The sequence below is a fragment of the Rhineura floridana genome, chromosome 12 (genome assembly GCF_030035675.1).
Source record: "Rhineura floridana isolate rRhiFlo1 chromosome 12, rRhiFlo1.hap2, whole genome shotgun sequence".
In the NCBI taxonomy this organism is placed as follows: Eukaryota; Metazoa; Chordata; class Lepidosauria; order Squamata; family Rhineuridae; genus Rhineura; species Rhineura floridana.
The window spans coordinates 31,226,208-31,246,875 of NC_084491.1; the positions used below are offsets into that span (position 1 = coordinate 31,226,208).

Here is a 20,668-nt window from a genome sequence, read left to right on the forward strand (position 1 = left end):
TGGGGAAAAAACAAGCTTACTTATTTCACCACTGCTGCCACCTGTTTTATGGTCCAGGAAGTGATCATCACGCTTCCAGGAGTCCTGGCTACTGGAAGACACCATTTCCCCCCAAGAAGGCTCCAGAGTGACAGCATTGACCTCCCTCTGATATAGCTTCAGGGTAATGCCATTTCATGATGTCCCATCATCATAAAGTCATATCAGAGTGAGGTAAAAGCTATTTGCCCTCACTCCTGGAGCTATGTGTTAGCGGGAAGGGAATGCTGCCTGCTAGAAGACAGTGGTGCACTTGTTGCCATTGGTCATTCCATGCTTCAGTAGTATCCACATCCAAACATGTAAAAATGGGAAGGGCTACAGCTCAGAAGTAGAACATCTGCTTTGCATGCAGAAAATCCCAGTTTCAATTTCTGACATCTTCAAATAGGGCTGGGAAAAGCTTTTGCCTGAAACCTGGAGAGCTGCTGCCAGTCTGTTTAGACAATGCTAAGCCAGATGGACCAATGGTTTGATCAAGGTAGCTTCCTATCTTACGCAGCCCCTGAACTTCACATTCTACTAACAGGGATTTTTAGCTTAGAGCTACTTTAAAATCCCACAGCTATTCGGCTAGAAGGCAGAAGAAGTCATTAGGTCTTAGCACTCATCAGGGCCCACTCTAGATTTGTTGGGCTCCTGGGAAAAATGGCCCTTGCCAGGCCACCTGCTATGTCAGTGGGTTCTAGTATGTTTAGCTGGCCCTGCAGGCAGGGCCAGTACCAGGCATGATTGAGCCCTTGGGTACCAGCCTGCCCCAGGCCTGCAGCACTCACCCATGCATCCCACCTACCTCGGCTCGCATGTGTCACATGAATAACGTGCGCGCATGCCTGCCATCAACCAAGATGGTGATGGAGGCATCAGCCCCTTAAGGAAGCCCCTGCCGCCATCTTAGTTGATGGCAGGCATGCATGCTATGCGGGCACGGCATTCTCAAGGATGGAACAGGTAGGTAGGGCATGCATGCTGGCTTATTGAAGCCCATGCTGTCTGTATTGGGGGATGCCTGGGATCTCCCTCTCCACAATCCACAGCACAGTCAGGACCCAGTGCTGCCGCGGATCGTGGAAGAGGAGCACTACTCTCCCACCCCAAGGAGGGGTCATTCAGATGCCCCTCTGGGCCTCAGGGGCCCTCGGTCATGGCCCGACCTGCCCACCCTCTGGCTTCGGCCCTAGCTAGAGGCTGTAGGTATGCCACAGCAATGTTCCAGAGTGACATTATGTTGAGAACATTCTGCAAAGTTAAATTATGATTCCTGCTCAGAGACTGGCTCCAAGTATAAGGGGCCAGAAATCAGTGCAGTGGTGTGCTCTACCAGGGTAATGGGACTCCGGCAACTACCCAAGAATGCTGTCAGCTGGTGCCAGGTCTGACTCTCTTCCTTTCTGACTTTAAGGCAGATCTTATGGCAAGTGCATGGAGGGAGACCCAGGCTGAGGCAGATGCAGGCTCAGCTTCCATTGATATCAGAAGCTATTAGGATCAAATGTTATGAGCACAACACGTGAAATTCTAGCTCAGATGGACTGACCACAACATTCCCCAGGTGGAAATAGAGTTGCCTGTCTAAGACTCATCATGTAGTCAGAATTCTTAAGCTACAAAATTGCCAAAACTGGTGCTACGTTTGGAAATCGTAATCCCAGTATGAAACACAGCTACTAGTCTGGAGGTCATCACAAGCTTATTCCACTGGGATCTTCAAGATTATCCAGCAGGATCAATGCAAGTAAACTGTGATGATTTATGTACATGCGCAGGGATGACTCCAGGTTTGGGGAGATCAGTAGCACCATGTACACTAGGGACAAGATGCTTCTATAATAAGTGTGGGGAAACTGTAGCCTTTCCAGATGTTGCTGAACAACAACTTCATCAGCTCTAACAAGCATGGCAAATGGCCAGGGATGATAGGAGTTGTAGTTCAGCAACAACTGAAGGGCCAAACGTTCCCCATACCTACTCTACAACTTTGAGGCACTCTAGGAAGGGAACTGGACAATGACAATGCAAGGAAACCATGCTAACACAATTTTAACAAGGCAATCTCCCAAAGCAAAAAAAAAAGGCAATACAGGGTAAATTAGTCATCAGGGACCAGGAAAGAGGGTCTGTCTCTGGAAAACTAGGAGACTTCGATGGGGGAGAAATTTGATTCAGTTGACATTTAAAGCCGAATCTATCAAATGTGCATTTATCAAAGCAATATGAGAACGGAAACACAGCCATCCTTCAAAATTTGCACTTATCCAAATTTTGCAGTGCAGTTCTCCAACCAAAGAATGTTCGCAAAAAATGCATAGATTAGGGGAAGGTGTGCTTAAAAATGAATATATTCAATGAAAATAACATACCAACAAGTTTTCAATTAGGACAAACTGCTAACAAAAATGTAAATGTGTCCATTCGTCAAAACCGCGTTTGTGTTTGTTTGGAGAAACTTGCACTTAAAATGCTGACAAATTTTTATGAGGTTTTTTTCCCCTTTAAGAAAAAGTGAATTGCTGAAGAAATGTGGAGAACTGAATTTAAGACTGGAAAAATGAAAAACAGCGAGACCCGAAACTGACAGCTCCTTCCTTCCCTATATGGAGGTGGCCCTTTTGTGCAGGCATGCGATGATCAAGCCACACTTCCCAACTCAGGTTAAACTGCCATTATGAAAGATAAGAATCAAGAGAGCCAGGCCTGTGTGCATAAGTAACTTGTACACTGCATATAAATCTGTGGGCTGCCATGCCACCTTGTTCACCAAGGAACTTTGATCCACTGACATGGAATATTCTGTGTCTCTCCTGTTAGTAGTGTAGAAGGTGCTTTAAAAAGTGGAGTTAAACATCTTGACTTAGTGGGGGCACCATTTGCTGCTCTGCCTCAGGTTACCCCTAGCAGAGTGTTCACTGGTCACTGTCGATGAGCAATTTCATGGTCTCCTCTCCTCTTCCTTCTTTTGGTTCTTTATCTTTAAAATGGCTTGTTCAAACAGAGGATTGTCCCCTGGCAGCTAGAGATGGACAGACCTGTCAAGTCTGGTTTCTCATTTTTGCCGTCTTAAATCCAGTTCTCCGCATTTCTTGTGCCAATTTGGGAACTGTGCTTTGAAAAATCCTCACGGAAATTCTTCGGCATTTTAGTGCAAATTTCTCAGCATGAACACATTTTTGTATGCAGTTTTGACTCATGTACACATCTCTGCATGCAGTGTCGCCTAACATAATCCATTTTTGCATGTTCTTTTCACTAATATGTTTATTTTTATGCACACTTTCCCTTAAAACATGCATTTTTGTAAACATTGGTTGGAGAACTGTATCACAAAATTCAGGTGATTGAGAATTTCAAAGGCTGGCGATGTTTTAATTCTCATATTGTTACCGAAAGTGCTGATTTAGCTTTAAATGCAAAGAGAATCGAATTTCTCCCCCATCCCTATTGGCAGCTTTTAAAAAAGAGGACCGTCTTTTGTAAAGAAAGACACACAATAGGAACCCTATTCAATGCATGCAAAGACTATCAACCATAGCATTTGGGGAGGTGGAAATACCATAACTAAAAAGACACTACTAACCCCAGAGCAAATGTCCCTATTGGCCCCCAGAAGCTAGCTCAAACAAGAAGGTACTTTAGAAATAATATGGCACAATCAGAAAGAAGCTCATGTTTGGCCATCTATGGAATAGATGCAACAAGGAAACGGCCTGGGCTGGGCTGAGAGTGGGGGAGGCCACTGCACTACAGTTGCATGGATGGGGCCAGGACTTGGGACAGCCGAGTTCAGGGGAAGGAAACTCTTTTTCCTGTTATCCTAAAGTAAGAGCAGGCTCAGGAGACCCTCTGCAAATGATATGTTTTGCATTCTCTCTGGACTTTTGAGCTTCTTTTGCCTCACAGGAGAGACACATCCCAGTGCAACCTGGGCCACATTTCCTTTGAATGCCATCCCACACCGACACCAGGGCCATGACAGGATCACCAGCTCTGTCCGCTGGGATGTCATGTCCCCCAGAGCATTCAGGAATCCACTCAGTTCCATTAGTCTTCAGGGGTGGACCATTATGTCTAAATATGCATCTAGACATCTAAATTGCAGATGCAACATTTGTGCAAATCTGTAGCCTCGTTTGTCCTCTTTGTTTAGCTTGATGGTGATGTTTATTTTATTTCAAGTTACCACCACCCCAAAAAACCCCAAAGGATTCCCCAGAAACAACAGTTAAATAACCATTCAAATCCTCCTTCCTCCACTCCCTGGGGGGCGGGGAACAAAATAAAAGAATAGGATGGCATTGCGCATAGCAATATAACTTAGTTCAAATAAAAGATACAGCATCAGCACATTCCTGCAATGTGCTTAAAGCGCACTCAAAGCACCCCCCCCAAAAAAATCCTTCGAACTATAGTTTGTTAAGGGTGATGCGAATTGCAGCTTTGTGAGAGGTAAACTACAGTTCTCAGGATTCTTTGGGGAAGGGATGTGCTTTGAATGTGCTTTAAAATGTATGGTGCATATGCAGCCCTAGTGTGAGAAGGGCATTAATGTGCCATGAGGGAGGGCATGTACTTCATTTTCAATACATTTTCAGTTTACGTACTCGCTCTGGACCCATTGCGTATGTTAATGCGGGGTATCCCCAAGTAAGTGCTCATAGAATTGAAGCCTACATTTGTTGTAATGTTTAAATCCTGTCATATCAATTGATTGGACCCTGGCTGGATTCATTGCGCCCTTCTGACCCAAACAGTGAGAGCCAGTGTGGTGTAGTGGTTACAGCAGCCTTTCCCAACCAGTGTGCCTCCAGATGTTGTTGGACCACAACTCCCATCAGCCTCAGCCAGCATTGCCAATGGTCAGGAAAGATGGGAATTGTGGTCCAACAACATCTGGAGGCACACTGGTTGGGAAAGGAGTGTTGGATTAAGACCTGGGAGACCAGGGTTCAACTCCTAACTCAGCCATGAAGTTTGCTGGGTGACCTTGGGCCAGTCACCATCTCTCAACCTAACCAAACTCACAGGGTTGTTGTGAAGATAAAAATGGAGAGGGAGGAGAACTGCCTCAAGCTCCTTGGAGGAAAGGTGGGATATAAATGCAGTAATAAATAAACAAATATTGTGCCAAAAGGATCATTCCTTACCATCACAGAAGGGCGGGCCAGAGGATAGGGAGCTGGATTTCCAATAGTTGTATCCATGTAGTAGCTCATCATCTTTGAGATGCCTGCATCAATTGAAAAAGGGAGCTGTTAAATGAATTCCCAAGAGACTGACATGATGCAAAAGGCAGGCTCCCACCTGCACTGATTCCATTCATTATACTCAGGCTTCCTAAAAGTTCATCTCTAGAACAATCTTGGACATGATGTCACTGCCCAAGATTATCCATTTTAGGTAATCTCACAACCATGTGTCATGGAAGTTCTACCTGCAGTGTTTGAAACAGATGATACACAAGTCATCACTCAATTCTGCCATCGTTAAGTGATTTATCTATTATCATCATCATCATCATCATCATCTATTAATTGCCCTTCACTCAATGGTCCCAGAGTGGGTTGAAACAATTTTAAAATATGGCATTGAAAACAATTTAGAAACAACCTAAAATTCCAAAATAGGGTGGGTCCTAAAACTACATGTCTCAGGTATCAAAGGCCAGGGTAAAGAGGTGTGACTTCAGCATTCACCCTAAAGTTGTACAGCAAAATCACCAGACGCACCTCGGTGGGGAATTCCACAACTTTAAACAATTCATAAGAACATAAATTAATTCAGAAGAACATAAGAGGAGTCTGCTGGATCAAGCCAGTGGACCATCTAGTCTAGCATCCTGTTTCACAGTGGCCAACCAGATGCCTGTTGGAAGCCCAGTTCATTGATTGGACTTCTGTCCTTCCCCATGCCAAGGACTCGGGAGAAGTCACATGAGTGCTATATACTAGGTAGGTAAAAAACAGCACCACCCACCTACAAGAGGGGACGCATCAGCAGGCTTGGGAAAATTTCAAGATTTGCAGTAGTACAAACAATCTTATAGAACAAAATCCCCAATTAGGGGGAGGGTGACTTCCAAAATATCTTAATGAGGATTGAGCATGAATGATCAGTGGACATGGAATGCTAATGGACTATTGTTGGGTTGGAAAACTAGGTGGGAGAGGGAAGGAAATGGAGTGGCTGGAATCCTGAACAGGGAGCACTCCACCCTGCAACATTTTCTTGCAGGCCCCACTGATTTATTAATTCATTGATTGGACTTCTAACCCACCCCATTCAAAAGGACTATCTCTCCCCATTTTTAGCCACCCAAAGTCAGATGGGGAGGCAGGATGAATGTCTTAGGGTTACTCACCAAGAACATGAGTGTGAGAGAGAATGTGTGCGTGTGTGTGTGTTCTTTGTAGAGATGGAAAGATCTGTCAATTTAGTTTTTCATTTTTCAGATCTTAAATTCAGTTCTCGATACTTCTGCAGCAATTTGCAATTTTTTTAAAAAAAATCCTCACGAAAATTCTCCAGCTTTTTAGTATAAAATTCTCCTAATAAACCTATTTGTCAGACAGTTTTGACTAATGTACACATATTTGTACCTTTCTCCTAATATAATGCATTTTATGTTATTTTCATTCATATATTCATTTGTATGCATACTCTCCCCTAACATCTGCATTTTTGTGAACATGGTTTGGTTATCAAACTGCATCTCAAAATTCGAAAAAGTGCGCATTTCGAAGGGTTGCTGTGTTTTGGTTCTCAAATTGTTTTGGAAAGTGCAAATTTGACAGATTCAGCTTGAAGTGTGAACAGAATTAAATTTCTTGCCCATCATTAGTCCTTTATGGTCTTGACAAACAGATGGTGCAAAATAGGACAACCAACATGATCAAGGGGGCGCAGCAACTTCCCCATGAGGAAAGGCCACATTGTTTGTGGGTTTTTTAGTTTAGAAAAAAAGGCAAATTAGGAGAGAGATGCTAGAAGTTTATAAAACATTGCACGGTGTGGAGAAAGTGGACAGAGAGAAGTTTGTCCTCCCTCCCTCATAACATTAAGAGTGCATCCAATGAATGGGTCTTCCAATGAAGCTGAAGGAAAAGAGATACACGATAGAAAAAGCGAAGTACTTCTCCACAACACACACAGTTAAACTGTGAAGTCACTACTCCAAGATGTACTCACAACTGCCAACGTACAAGGGGATTAATCATAGAGGATAAGCTTCTCAGTAGCCACCCATCATGATGACTATCGGAGGTGGCACACCTCTGAACACCAGTCTTTTGGGGGACAACAGCAAGAGAGGACTATTGCACCCATGTCCTGCTTATGGGCTTCCCACAGGCCTCTGGTTGGCCACCGAATGCTGGATTAGATAGGCCTGTGGCCTGATCCAGCAGGGCTCTATTAATGATGTCACGTTTATGATTGAGAAATTGTTACAGTTGATCACTCTGGAAAAGTGGAAGCAACCCCTTGGACATCCTTTTTGTGCTTTATAGTCATCATCACTAGCATTGCAAATTCAACCTGGAAGACAATAGGGAGTCGCTGCTGATGTTGAGACACAGGTGTAATGATTTGCTCCTCCCTCCACTCCACACACATCAGAAGGTAATGAATATGCATGTGTGAACGAGCCATAAATTAAGGGGGGGGGACCTGGAGGCAGCACTCACAGCTACAGCATTTTCCTATTCTTAAGATCTTTCTTGAGATCTTTCAGATAGTGAGCAGTCTATAAATGGAAATATCATCATCATCATCAAGATGCTTCTCCTTCCTTTCAGATAATGGCTGGAACTGTTTCCGGGGGGGGGGCAGAGACTGCCAACCTGGAGAAGCAGCTCCCTTTTGGAACCTTGTTTGTTCTCTATGCAGTGGACACCTCTGAAGATATCATAACCAAATTTTGCATGATGAGGAGCAGGTTTTTATCTATGTTTGGATACTATTGGATGACATTTTGAATCAAGATAGCGGACTGACCCTTTCAAAACTGCACTGATTTGAACCACTGGTTTCAAAACTGCACTGATATTTTGGTTTCTTACAATTCCGAATGAATGCTGGGTATGAGGCTGCTAGTATATAATAAATCTCCTTGTTATTGTTACCCTCTGCAATGGCTCTCATACACAGAAGACTGACTGCAGGATCAACATACTTAACTTTCTTTCTGGACAGCAGAAAGATGGTCATTTCTCATCATTTTGGAGTCCCTCTCCCTGCAATATTCAAGTCTCTTTGCTTGGAAGGAAACTGGGGAGTTCTTTAAAGCTGTGTCCATGGAAAGAGCTCAAGGGTGAAGCAGATTACATTTTATGATGATTTTTTAAAAAACAAATCCTTTTCTTTGATTGTGACATGAAACAGCTGGCAGGAGAGGCAAAGGCAAAAACTGGCAGTTTCATTCCTTTCTCTGAAGGGAGAAAATGCCTAAATTTAAGTGCCCAGGACTCCTCTCGTTAATTGATCAATGGGAAGAAACTCCCGATATTAATGAAGCAATAAAGAAAACTGTGGAATATGCAATAATATGGAACCAATCGTAACAGATCTTTTAAATGAAGAAATTCTTTGTGGAAGAATGCCTTGCTTAGTTGCAAAAACAAAGCATTACATTGGTTTTAGGGTCAGCATACAGTAGATTTCCCTTCTGTTGCCTTTAACCAAACCCCAGTGATGCAAAACGGATGAATTGTTCAGGCATTCAGGAGGGCTGAACTGGAAGGTGGCAGGCTTCTCCCTGTGCATTTCACCTGCAAGATATATATGCATGTAGGGCCATGTTGCAGATGGGCAATGAAACACACATAGGACTGGGAGGGGGCAAAATATGTTGCTTCTGTGTAGCCTACAAGTTCATTGTACATGCAGAGGAATCCTCAGTCAGCAGAAGGCAACTATTAGGTCTTACATAGGTCCTTATAGCATGTATGTGTGTAGGTAAGTAGTTATATTGGTTAATATGTCAGACTTGGACTGGAAAGACCCATGTTCAAATCCTGATTGCTATGAAGCTTACTTACTGGAGGACTTTGGTTAGGAATGGGTGGATCTGCCCTTTGCTGTTTCTCTCAGTCTTGCAGATTTCCAATCTGAACTTCAGTTTTCCACATTTTCACGCTAGTTTGTGGATTTTTTAAAATAAAAAGTCCTAGTGAGGGACTTTCATCAGCGTTTTAGTGTGAATTTCTCCCAATATAAACATTTTTGTAAGCAATTTTTCCTAATATATACATTTCTGCAAATCAATTTCCTCTACGTAATCCATTCTTGGATATTTTCACTAATACATGCATTTTTAAGGACATTTTACCCCAATATGTGCACTTTTTGACACATTACTTAGCCGGAGAACTGCACTGCAAAATTCAAAAAAGTGTGAGTTTCAAGAGATGGTTGTGTTTTGATTCTCAGATTGTTTCCGAAAGTGTGAATGTAATAGGTTTGCCTGAACTGCATCAAGTTTCTCTCCCATCCATAACTTTGGCTCGGACAAACTGTCTCAGTCTAACCTACCTCATGGGGTTATTGTAAGGATAAAAAGGAGAAGCCATACCCATGCATGCCATCTTGAGCTTCTTGGCAAAAGGGTGGGATACAAATTTAAGAAATAACACATAGATAGACAAGATAGATTCAGCTCTCTTATTAAAATGCCCAGCATATCCCTTAGGCTCCTACTGGGCTCCTACCGGAAGGAAGGGCGGAATATAAATCTAATAAATAAATAATGTATGTAAATGTACATAAAATATACTATGTACACATGTAAGTATGCAGAAATCTAGTAACATGCACACCATCCACCTAAGCTGAGCCTTGAGCCTTCTGCTTGGGGCACCAGTTGTGGGGCACAGTGCACCCCCAGACAGCAACAGGAGGGAGATTGCATCCTCCCATCCATGCCAGTTCTTGCAGGCACGCCCACAATCCCAGGCGGTCCAGTGAGAGCACAAGGGGTACAGCCAAGCCTGGGCCTTTAAAAGGCTCTGGACTGCCAAGTGCCGGCCTCTTTCTTCATGCGCAGGGTTTCACACACACTCTCCCCTGGTGCTAGGGCATCACTGAGCTGTGTATAACTGAGTCACTGGTTGACGGGGCCAGATAGGGATTTTTCCTCTCAATGAATCAGGCCCACTGTTGAGCAGGTTTTTTTCACATATCCCTCAGTGGTTCACTGTGCAATTGTTAGGCTTCGTTCACCTGTCACAAATTTAGGCAGAAATGGCACTGGGAAGGATCAATCATAAGGGGGATCCCCATAAGGGATCCACTCGGGTGCACAATGGCCATGCCCCTAGCTTGGAAGGGATTTTGCCTCATCCGGCTCACAATGCCCACAACGGTTGGTCAGCAAGACCACAGGTGCCTTGGGTTCTCACCTCACTTGGGTTTAATGCTGGCCAACTCCCAAGGGTAGTTCCCAATTGCTTGTTGGTTGACTCAGCATTCCTTCAGCAAGGGCTGTCGCGATGAAGCTGAACCCTGCCCTATTGATATGCCAACCCCACTTAACTTGCTCTAATCAATAAAGTTGCAGCCCTACTTCACCCATAAACCTGTGTTTGGCTGTGTTATTCCCATTGCTAAAGGAAGGGACAGCATGCTCCTATCACACAAATAACAAGTATTTAAATGACACGACAACCAGAAGAACATACAAATGAAATATCCCAATGCTACTCCATAGGTACCAAAAGACTGCTTTAAATATGGAAATACTCAGGCTTGGACTACTTAGGTGAATCTTCAGGAGGAGGAAAATCCAGAGCTGAGGTCAATCCAGTCACCAGGGAAATCTACGTTAGCACATGAGCAGTGGTGTAACTTTGACCTAAATGTGGACAAAATCACTAGAAACTTCACAAGACCTTCATTTCTAAACTTTTTGCTGGCACTAACTACTATGATTTGGAAGCTCTCCTTCACATGTGTATGTCCCACCATCTGAGTTGCAGTGGGTTGTGACCATAGGCAAATTCAGTGCTGTATAGAGGAAAGGATCGCCTTGCTGACTCAGACCATGAGTCAAGTTGTCATTCAGCTGCAACAATGCAAGGATCCCACCCTCCATACTTTTAAGTTCAGTAACTTGGACAAAAACTGCCAGATTCTGAAGAGCTGTTCCTACTCATTCAGACGTTGACTTTCAGGTGGATTTAAAAAGCATTCCTGTTTACCCAGACGTTTGATGGCTGAAAGACACTGTTCCTGGCAACCCTGAGACCACTGTTTTTAGTTTTGTTTTGTTTTTAAAAAAGAAGAAGCTGCAGTTCCATGGTAGAGCAGCTATTTTGCATTCAAAAGGTCTCTGGTGGGCCAGCATTGCCAGGCAGGGCTGGGAATGTCTCCTGTCAAAAACCTTTGGAGAGCAGCTGCCTGTCACCATAGACGATACTGAGCCAATGGACGAATGGTCTGATCAACTCGGCATTCGAATGTTCCTACGATTTAGGGAGAGGACTGTGTCATGGTCAATTCTCTGGGATACTCCTCCCATAAGTGAGATGCTGAACATCACCCCCTCCTAGTGACAGTGTTTGTCTCAAACTCCCTGAGTTGTATCCAATTAAATTCTACTCAGAGCAGACCCACTGAAATTTATAGACCTAAATTAGCCATTTCCATTAATTTCAGTAGATCTGTTTTGAGTATGACAAAGGATGGATACAACTTCCTGCCATTCCATGCCAGGCGTGTCACTAAGAATTTGTGTGTGTGTGTGTGTGTGTGTTTAAAGATCATTCTCGGCAAGTTTAGCTCTCTGGTCACCAACTACTTTTGCCAGAGCTCTGCTTTGGGAAGGAATGGAGATGGGTGAGTCAAAGTCCCATTCTGCACCCCATTGCAGCAGCTACCATCCTTCTACATACTCGGTCTGCCTCTGGCTTGGCGACTAGAGGTAGGTCCAAGAGGGTGTACAGACTGTTCACAGGTTTCCATTATTTGGACATTCTTTATTTGTAATGCTGATGGCATGAAGATAAGACAATGACTGCTAGTCACAATGGTTTGGTTCACCTCCACATGCGTCTGTATCAGGGAAGTGCAAGCAGGGAGAGTACTCTTGTGCTCATGCCCTGCTTGTGGGCTTCCCATTGGCATCTGGCTGGCCATGGTAAGAACAGGATGCTGGACCAGATGAACCATTGGCCTAATTCAACAGTGCTCTTCATATGTTCTTCATGCAGTTAACATACTATGTCTTTGATTGCGTGGAGAAACCTGAGCAGCCTCGGACCATGGGAGTTTGGGGAAGAGAAGTTTAACTCTTTCTCTCCCTGCCAAATTTCTGGAAAAATTCCCACTTCAAAGCTGCCATTTGCATTTGGTTCAGATGGGAGTTTGACCATTAATAGCAATGTAACACAAGCTCTAGAGCAGGACTGGCTGCTTTAGTAATGAATAAAAATCTCTCTGTAGCTTGTCTCTGTTAAAAGCCATTTGCTGCAAAGCAAAGTAAGCACACAGTTACAACCACTTAACTGAGCACGCAACTATGCAACAGTGAAGTTAATGGCATGATTAGATCATGCAAAGCAAAAACTTTATCACTGAACTAGCATGAGCACCCACACCCCTGCTTTAGAGAAGCTAATCTGATATGGTGGTAACAATAACATTGGGTGGCATTCAATGCTAGTCCTACTCAGAGAAGAACCATAGAAGTTAACAGATATGACTTTCATTAATGTCCATGGGTCTACCCTGAATAGGACTTAACTGAATGCAACCTAATATTATTATATCATAGCACTTTGCAATGATCCAAGCATTTTGTATACATTATTTGGTAAACACCACAGTAAGGTAGATGACGATGATAATTAATTATATTAGTAGCTTTTTTCCAAAAAGAAACTCAAAGCAGCTTACAACCCTAAAAACAGATATAAAAAGAATGAAAACATCCTAAAAAAATTACATAAAAACAAGATTCAATTCCTCCCCACCTGACTAAAAAGAAACAGAAAACGAAACACCAAAGGCCTGGGTGAACAAAAATGTTTTTACCTTGCACCTAAAAACAGGCAGTGATAACCCTAAGGAGAACATTCCACAGATGAGGAGCCAAAACTGGGGAGACCTATTCTCATGTTTCTACTCTCCGCACCTCCCACGGAGGGGGCATAAGGAGAATATTACTATAGAACTGTATCACTATCTGCATATGTTATCTTCATATTTCAGATGGAAGTGTGGGCTGTCTAAGGCTACCCTAACGAGCCCTTGGAAGGGGGGAGATTTGAAACAGGGATTTCCTAGTTACCAGATCATTCTCTAGCCACTACCCTATACCAGCTTTTACCATTTGGAATATAATGCATAGACTGCATCAACTCATGGTGGCCAATTTCCATTCAGCACCTCAAACAACCAAGTCATCTATCCAATCAAGCTAACTTGGGGACTCCAATCCACCTATATACCAACTTGGTTCATACACACCGAAGAGCCCTGTTGTTGTTGTTTTCAGTTTGGAGTGTAAGGGGATGCCCTTTCTGCTTATAAAATCTCATATCCTGTCTTCCCTTGCTCACCATAGCCTTTTGATAACATTAGCAGCAGGGTCTATGCATGCATAATTGGATACGGATAACATCACAATCAACAGCAAGGAAGAGGCAGTTGGTAAACTGACAAGACCGGAGGTCAGGCCAAGGGCACTTACCACTAACCCAACAGATTGCCGGTTATGAGTGACCGTTAAAGCCACAGAGGGCTGTTCTGCATCACATCTTAATCCCAGAGTGTAGCAGCCATTCATAATTAAAGGAAGATGTGAATGAATGAAAAATATGCAATAGATGGCAGGCTCTCAAGCAATTAAAACTTTTTTTGTTTTTAGTTGGCCAACTGTTTGCATTTTAACCAATAAATTAATTCAGTGTAAGTGAATTTGCATACCACTGAAAGCACAATGTAGGTGTTTTTTTAAGAACTTGGGATTGTATGTAATGCCAGTTTTACTCAGAGTTGATCCAATGGACATGACTAACTTAGGTTAATGAATTTCAATGGCTCTGCTCTAAGTAGCACTTAGCTGAATGCAACCCTTACTCACCATTTAATATAAAAATCCATCTCCCTTTGTTAAGCAGGAAAAGTTCCTCTTTAAGATTTCATTTTCCATGCCCTCTTTCATTAACATACCAGAACCAAAAATTAGACTCATAAAATTAGACAAGTGTGCCTCTCTAATTAAAGTCTACCTTCACCAATTAATTGATTAAAGCTTTAGTTGACTATGCTACCAGTTAAACTGATTTCAGCATTCACCCCTGGATAGACGGGGGGGGGGGGGAAGAGACTCTATCAAGCTTCAGGCAGAAATAAATCTGATGCCAAGGAAGAGGTGATTGTCTCCTACAAGGCAACCCCATCTCAAGTTCCCTTCCTCTCCTGTTTGCTAGGAAACACATGCCATGATGTCATTCTGATGCAATTCCCTGCCCCCCACTGCACACACTGCTGTGGGGAAGGGAAGCCCCACAGTGGTGACATCACATCATGCATTTACATAGTATTACTGGGAGGGAAAGGGGAATACAGTTTATGGGATGCAGCAGTTTGGGTGTTGGATTTAGCTTGGATTTACATTGTTGCTCATCTCTCTGTCTAACCTACCTCACAGGGTTGTTATGAAGATAAAATGGCAGTGGGAGGGGAGATGCTCTGCCCTGAGCTACCTAGAGAAAGGGCACATTTTTAAAGAAAAAATGAAATGCTGGGGAAATGACAGAACGTTGTTTTCAGTGACTCTCCCACACACTGTGATCAGCATCATATTTGCTTCCAGCCTTTGCCTTTGGTTTTTCAGTTTGATATTTCATTTATGATTCTCTTGAACTGAAAATAATCACAGTCTATATATACATCCTCTGCAGGCCTGGGACAAAGGAATCAGGCCCAAAGAGAGTGGAGAGGTTAGACCCATTTATGTGCCAGCTGATGATCTGATTTGGCTATGATCGTAGCCTATTTCCTATGTTTAATCACACACAAGCAATCTGTCTGCAGACACCTATAAGATGAAAGTGACAGTGTTCCGAGGCATTGCTTCTTAAGAACCATTAAGCATGAGAGGGGAAATCCCTTAGTGATATTCTAAGCCTCCAAGGAATTGTTGCCTTTGCTTTCAAAAGCTTTTTATTATGTTTACAACCTTTTTGAAAAAACAATATGTTTTTAACCTTTTTTTAAAAAAAGATGTCTTGAAAGCTTTTTAAAAAAATGTTTAACAACATTTAAAATAAAACAATGTTTTATTTTAATGTATTTTAAAATCTGTTTCTATGATGTTTTAAAGTGTTTTTAGTGCTTTTGTTTGCCAGCCTGGGCTCCTGCTGGGAGGAAGGGTGGGATATAAATCAAATCATAAATAAATCAATAAATAAAAGCTGGGTGAAATCACAATCATGTCTCAAACAGGAACTAATTGAAAATGATAAGAACTATCAACCTAAACATTTTTTTGAGGAATCACATTATCCTATGTAGTCTTTTTCCATGCTTATAGGATGAAGCTGCTGTTAATATCAACTCTCCAACTGATACTTTTATTTATTTATTTTATTTAAGAAGTTTATATCCCGCTTCAGTTCCAAAGAATTCTAAGCGGCAATACTTTAAAAGCAAAAGACAGCTTGATCCTCAAGGCATGACTCTAGCAGCCATGCCGAAGTGTATGTTGCTGGCTCTTAGATTAGCCTACCTCACAGAGTTGTTGTGAGGGTGAAATGGAGGGGAGAACTAGGCACGCTGCCTGAGTTTGTTGGAGGAAAGGCAGACGACAAATGTAATAAATAAAGAAACTGAGAATTTAGCCTCCAAGAATTTGAGGACTAGCTGCATGAATGGCAGCAGGTTAGAAAACAATATGGAAAGCTAAAGCTGCAACTGAAAATTCCTGTAGTGCTCCCCAGAAGTGCTTCACAGAAATACTGGCTTGGGGATTGGTCTTAGGCCCAGACTTTTTTCTCCTTACAGAACTGCACAGCTTTAGCTGATGCACAGATCTGGCAAAGCTAACACAGCCCAACACGCTTGATGTTCTTCACTCAAGTTCCATCGTTCTGGGATAAACATGCTGCTGTGTTACTCTTGCCAGTCTTAAGAGAATGGGTGGGGATGGGGATAGGGGTGGGTGGAATGAGGATGGTCCAAAACTGAATGTCTGTCAACCAATATCTCTGCAGAAGAATCCCAGAGCATGCCAGCAGATGATATAATAATAGAGGGCTGTATTAAACTAAATCCTACTCAGAGTAACCCCACTGAAATTAATGAGCCTAAGTTAATCATGTCCCTTAACATGAATCCTACATGATGCCACTGTGGTGGTGGTGATGACATTATAGCAACCATCAACTTTAACAACTACCATCCTAACTCTAGAGTTGCTGTGTATCCACTCTGTTCACCTACCCACCAGTTAATTATTTTCATTATTTTATTTAAAACATTTATATACCACTTAATCTTTTGCATTGCTAAGTGGTGTACATAAAAACAAGCCATACATAAATGAAACAACACAATCATCATAAATCCAAATCGTAAAATGCCTACTCGAACAACAACGTTTTAATCATACGCCTGAATGTGAAGCTTTAAAGAAAGAAAAATGGCCATCCAATTTTGGACCATGCCACCCAGAGTCCAAAAACAAACTTCACTCACTCTCCCCCTCCTTTATTTGTAACCTACCCAACATCTGTCTTTCAGGAGTTGGAATGATTGCAGTAGTCCAGATGACAACATAACGTAATAATCTGCAGCCAGCCCCACTGAGAAAAGTTAATCACACGGGTCATAAACCATGTAGATTATCAATACACCCTCTTCCCCCACCCAAGAAAAAAAGCAATAGGAAGAAACCACCTACAGCACAGAGCTTTCCTAGGAAAGAAACCGGCTTTATTTGCGACTTGCCTGGGAAGACAGGAGAGCTGCGTGCGGCTGCAGGCTTGTTTTCCACACTTGGCTAAGGACTCTGTCCAACTACCTGGTGGATTCCTCTCTACTGGAGCTAAAGAGGATAGAAATACCATAATGTTTCTAGCGGAAGCGCCCCTTCAAATCGAAAGAGGGGTGTGGCCAGGGCAGCAGCAGTCAAGGGGCAGCCGCAAAAAGCAATCTCTCTGTCTCTCCCGCTGTCAGCAGCACCAGCGCAGCGAGGAAGCTTGGCGAGATGCCACTGCCAAATGCAATTATACAAGCCAGGAGCTCATCCAAATGAAATTATCTTTCCGATGGAAGCCATGAGGGGGGGAGGGGACAAAAGAACGCATCTGTCAGCTCTTTTTCAGTTGCCCACGTTGACAGGGTCTTTCCCGTTTGAGCTTTGGCAACTGCCTTGCATGGAGAAGTTCCCTGGTTCAGTCCCCAGCATCTCTAGATAGAGCTGGGAGGGTCACCTGTCTGACACCCTAGAGGGCCGCTGCCGGTCAGTGCAGGCTGTACTGAGCTAGATGGACCAATGGTCTGACTCGGTATAAAACAGCTTCCTCGGTTCCTAACTTTGTTGACCTTTGGATATCATATCAAATGTCGATTGTTGTTGTTGTTGTTTTAAAAAAATCATTTTAAAGAAGAGTGGGATTTCCCAAGCGGACCAAGAGACACGGTTGATACCCCAGAGACCCACATCTGTGATCCAGCAGTTAATAATCACTGGCAAATAATCGTTTTAGATTGTCAGATATTTTAGGCTGGGATTTTGCACAAGAAGTAGCACACTGGAAGGTTTTATAACAGGATTAGATAAATTCACGGAAGATCAGGCTATCAGTGGCTACTAGCCATGATGGCTATGCTGTCCAAGGCAGTATGTCTCTTGAACATCAGTTGATGGGGGTCATTGGAAGGGTGCCTGCTGGTGCCCTCAAATCCTGCATGAGGGCTTCCCTTGGGCATCTGGTTGGCCACTGTGAGAACAGAGTGCTGGACTAGATGGACTTTTGGCCCAATCCAGCCGGGGTCTTCTTATGTTTAGCATACTTGGACCCCAAGCTACTCTTAAATTGGCCTAGTTTAAGAGAGATGTTGAGCATGCACAAGAAGTTCTTACCTTTCAAGGTTCTATGCTCCATAGAGCTGAGCGTCACATCCCAACTATTCTTAACTCCTATGTTTGCCCTTGTGCATGTTTGAACACCAGTGCTAGTTCTATCAGTGCCATAAATCACTAGCTTGCTAATGCTGCATACATAGAGGCCATGCACATGGCAAAGGATCCAGTAAACATGGCATTGGGCAGTGTCCAATTTAAATCGCATTGTGCATGCAGTGTCCAATTTAAATCTCACCTGAATCCAAAAAAAACCCTGTGTAAAATACCTGATGCACCGGAGATTCAGGGCTCTTTCACAGACACAGCAGTGAAAGAGATTGTCTCCCTGATCTGACCTTTCCCCAGCCATGCAGAGACAGTCCAATGTGAACTGAACTCATGTCTTCATGAGACTGAAGAAACTCATGTGACTGCACTCATTCCAAATGGAGGTTGCAGGATTTACTGCACATGTATTTTTGACATACATGGGGTTATCTTCATGTAGTGATGGGCACAAACAAACAAATTTAAGGAGATGATTTAGATAATGGAGATAATTTAGGCTTGCTACCACCCCATAAATCAGGTGTGGGGCACCTTTGCTCCTCCAGATAGTACTAAACTACAAATCCCATCAGCCTTGGCAAACATGATCAATCCCCAGGGATGATGGGAGTTGTAGTTCGGCAACATCTTGAAGGCCACAGGTTTCCCACACTGCCATATATAGAACAACCTTCAAGGCCAACCTTGCACAACACAAGCTGGCACTGATTTATGTACTGTGATCAATTATCACATCCCTGGTCAGTTTGAGATGTGTTTGCACCAGCTTTCCAAATAGCAGGGGTTTGCCCCCACAGTGATTATTATAGTAAAGCACTTCATTGCAGAATGAACATCATTTATGCTGGGAATGAAACACAGTTGCTCCTTTTTGCTTTGGCTTCAATGCTGAGAAGGGAAGGAACTGTTTGAAACCAATCCATTTGTGTTGGCTGTGGTGGCTGCTGCCTTTGCAAGAGCACCAACCCACTGATGTCTATTCCAGACACTAGAAATAGTTGCTATCGGGGTGCTCTGTCTTTTGGCTGTGTTGTCCGGTAGCCAAGGTGGATGGTGCAGGCAACCTGTTGCTAAGTCGATAGGAAGATAACCCTTACTGGAACCAGGGGAGACATCCCTAGCTAATGGGGGAAAGCAGAGCACAGGGAAGCATGGAGAAGGTCACACAAGAAAAGCCAGTGGAGGGGGGAAATTAGGCTTGCTACCACCACATGTGTCAGGGGTGCCTGGGAGCTCCCTCTCTGCGGCAGGGTTGAGAGTTGACACTGCCAGGGATCGTTGACTGGAAGCACTATCCTGCCACCCTAAGGAGGGGGCACGGGGGCCCTTGAGCAGGATCTGACCTGGCCGCCCTCTGGCGTTGGCCCTGTGGCCTGGGGAGAATCCTAAGGGACCGATCTCGAGGCCTGGACAGTTGCATTCAGCCCCAGGGCCTGAGGTTCCCCACCTCTGCTATAAACCTTCATTACATCCCTCCTCAGTTGCCACCTTCTCCGTTTGGTTGCCTCTTACTGCTGCTTCTCCAACTCTTATATTTTGGAACAAGAGAAAAGACACTTTACACAATATTCCATGGTATTCTTCTGGAACAATATTGGGGGGGGGGTTCTGTGGTGGTTCCAGTCCTACTTAAATTGCCATCAGTATGCTGATGACACGCAGCTCTATTTCTCCTTTTCATCTTTTTCAGGTGAGTCTGTCGACGTGCTGAACCGATGCCTGGCTGCAGCACTGGACTGGATAAGAGCTAACAAACTGAGGCTTAATCCAGACAAGACTGAGATGCTGCTGGTGGGTGGTTCTCCTGACCAGATGGCGGATGTTCGACCGGTTCTGGATGGGGTTGCACTCCCCCTGAAAGAGCAGGTTTGTAGCTTGGGAGTCCTTTTAGAACCATCCCTATCACTTGAGGCTCAGGTAGCCTTGGTGGCACGGAATGCTTTTTACCAACTTCGGCTGGTGGCCCAGCTACGCCCCTATCTGGACAGAGAGAACCTCACTTCAGTAGTTCATGCCCTGGTAACCTCTAAACTAGATTACTGCAATGCGCTCTACATGGGGCTGCCTTTGAAGACGGTTCGGAAACTGCAGCTTGTACAGAATGCAGCGGCCAGACTGTTAACGGGGTCCAGACGGTCTGAACATATCACACCGATTCTGGTCCGCTTGCATTGGCTGCCTATATGTTTCCGGGCCCGGTTCAAAGTGCTGGTTCTAACCTACAAAGCCTTACACGGCACAGGACCACAATACCTGATGGAACGCCTCCCCCGATATGAACCTACCCGTACACTACGCTCAACATCGAAGACCCTCCTCCAAGTGCCTACTCATAGGGAAGCTCGGAGGGTGGCAACAAGAAAAGGGGCCTTTTCAGTGGTGGCCCCTGACTTATGGAACAATCTCCCTGAGGAGATACGCCTGGCGCCAACACTTTTATCTTTCCGGCGCCAGGTTAAAACTTTCCTCTTCGCCCAGGCATTTTAATATGTTTTA

General features: G+C 43.8%; 1 protein-coding gene across 3 annotated transcripts in view; it reads right to left on the bottom strand.

The window, feature by feature from the left end:
- The window catches only part of ETS1 (ETS proto-oncogene 1, transcription factor), a 156,177-nt gene extending 139,107 nt beyond the window's left edge, over positions 1–17,070 (bottom strand). For 2 of the 3 annotated variants that reach the window (XM_061592506.1, XM_061592503.1), the window contains exons 1-2: positions 16,984–17,070; positions 5,181–5,263 (exon numbers count right to left, since the gene is read on the bottom strand). In XM_061592506.1, the coding sequence (XP_061448490.1) occupies positions 5,181–5,252 (72 nt within the window). In that variant the 5' untranslated portion in view covers positions 5,253–5,263; positions 16,984–17,070. Of the gene's footprint in view, positions 1–5,180; positions 5,264–16,936; positions 16,955–16,983 lie in introns of those variants that run through there. The other variant, XM_061592505.1, reaches the window with a different exon arrangement.
- Positions 17,071–20,668: the final 3,598 nt, after the last annotated feature.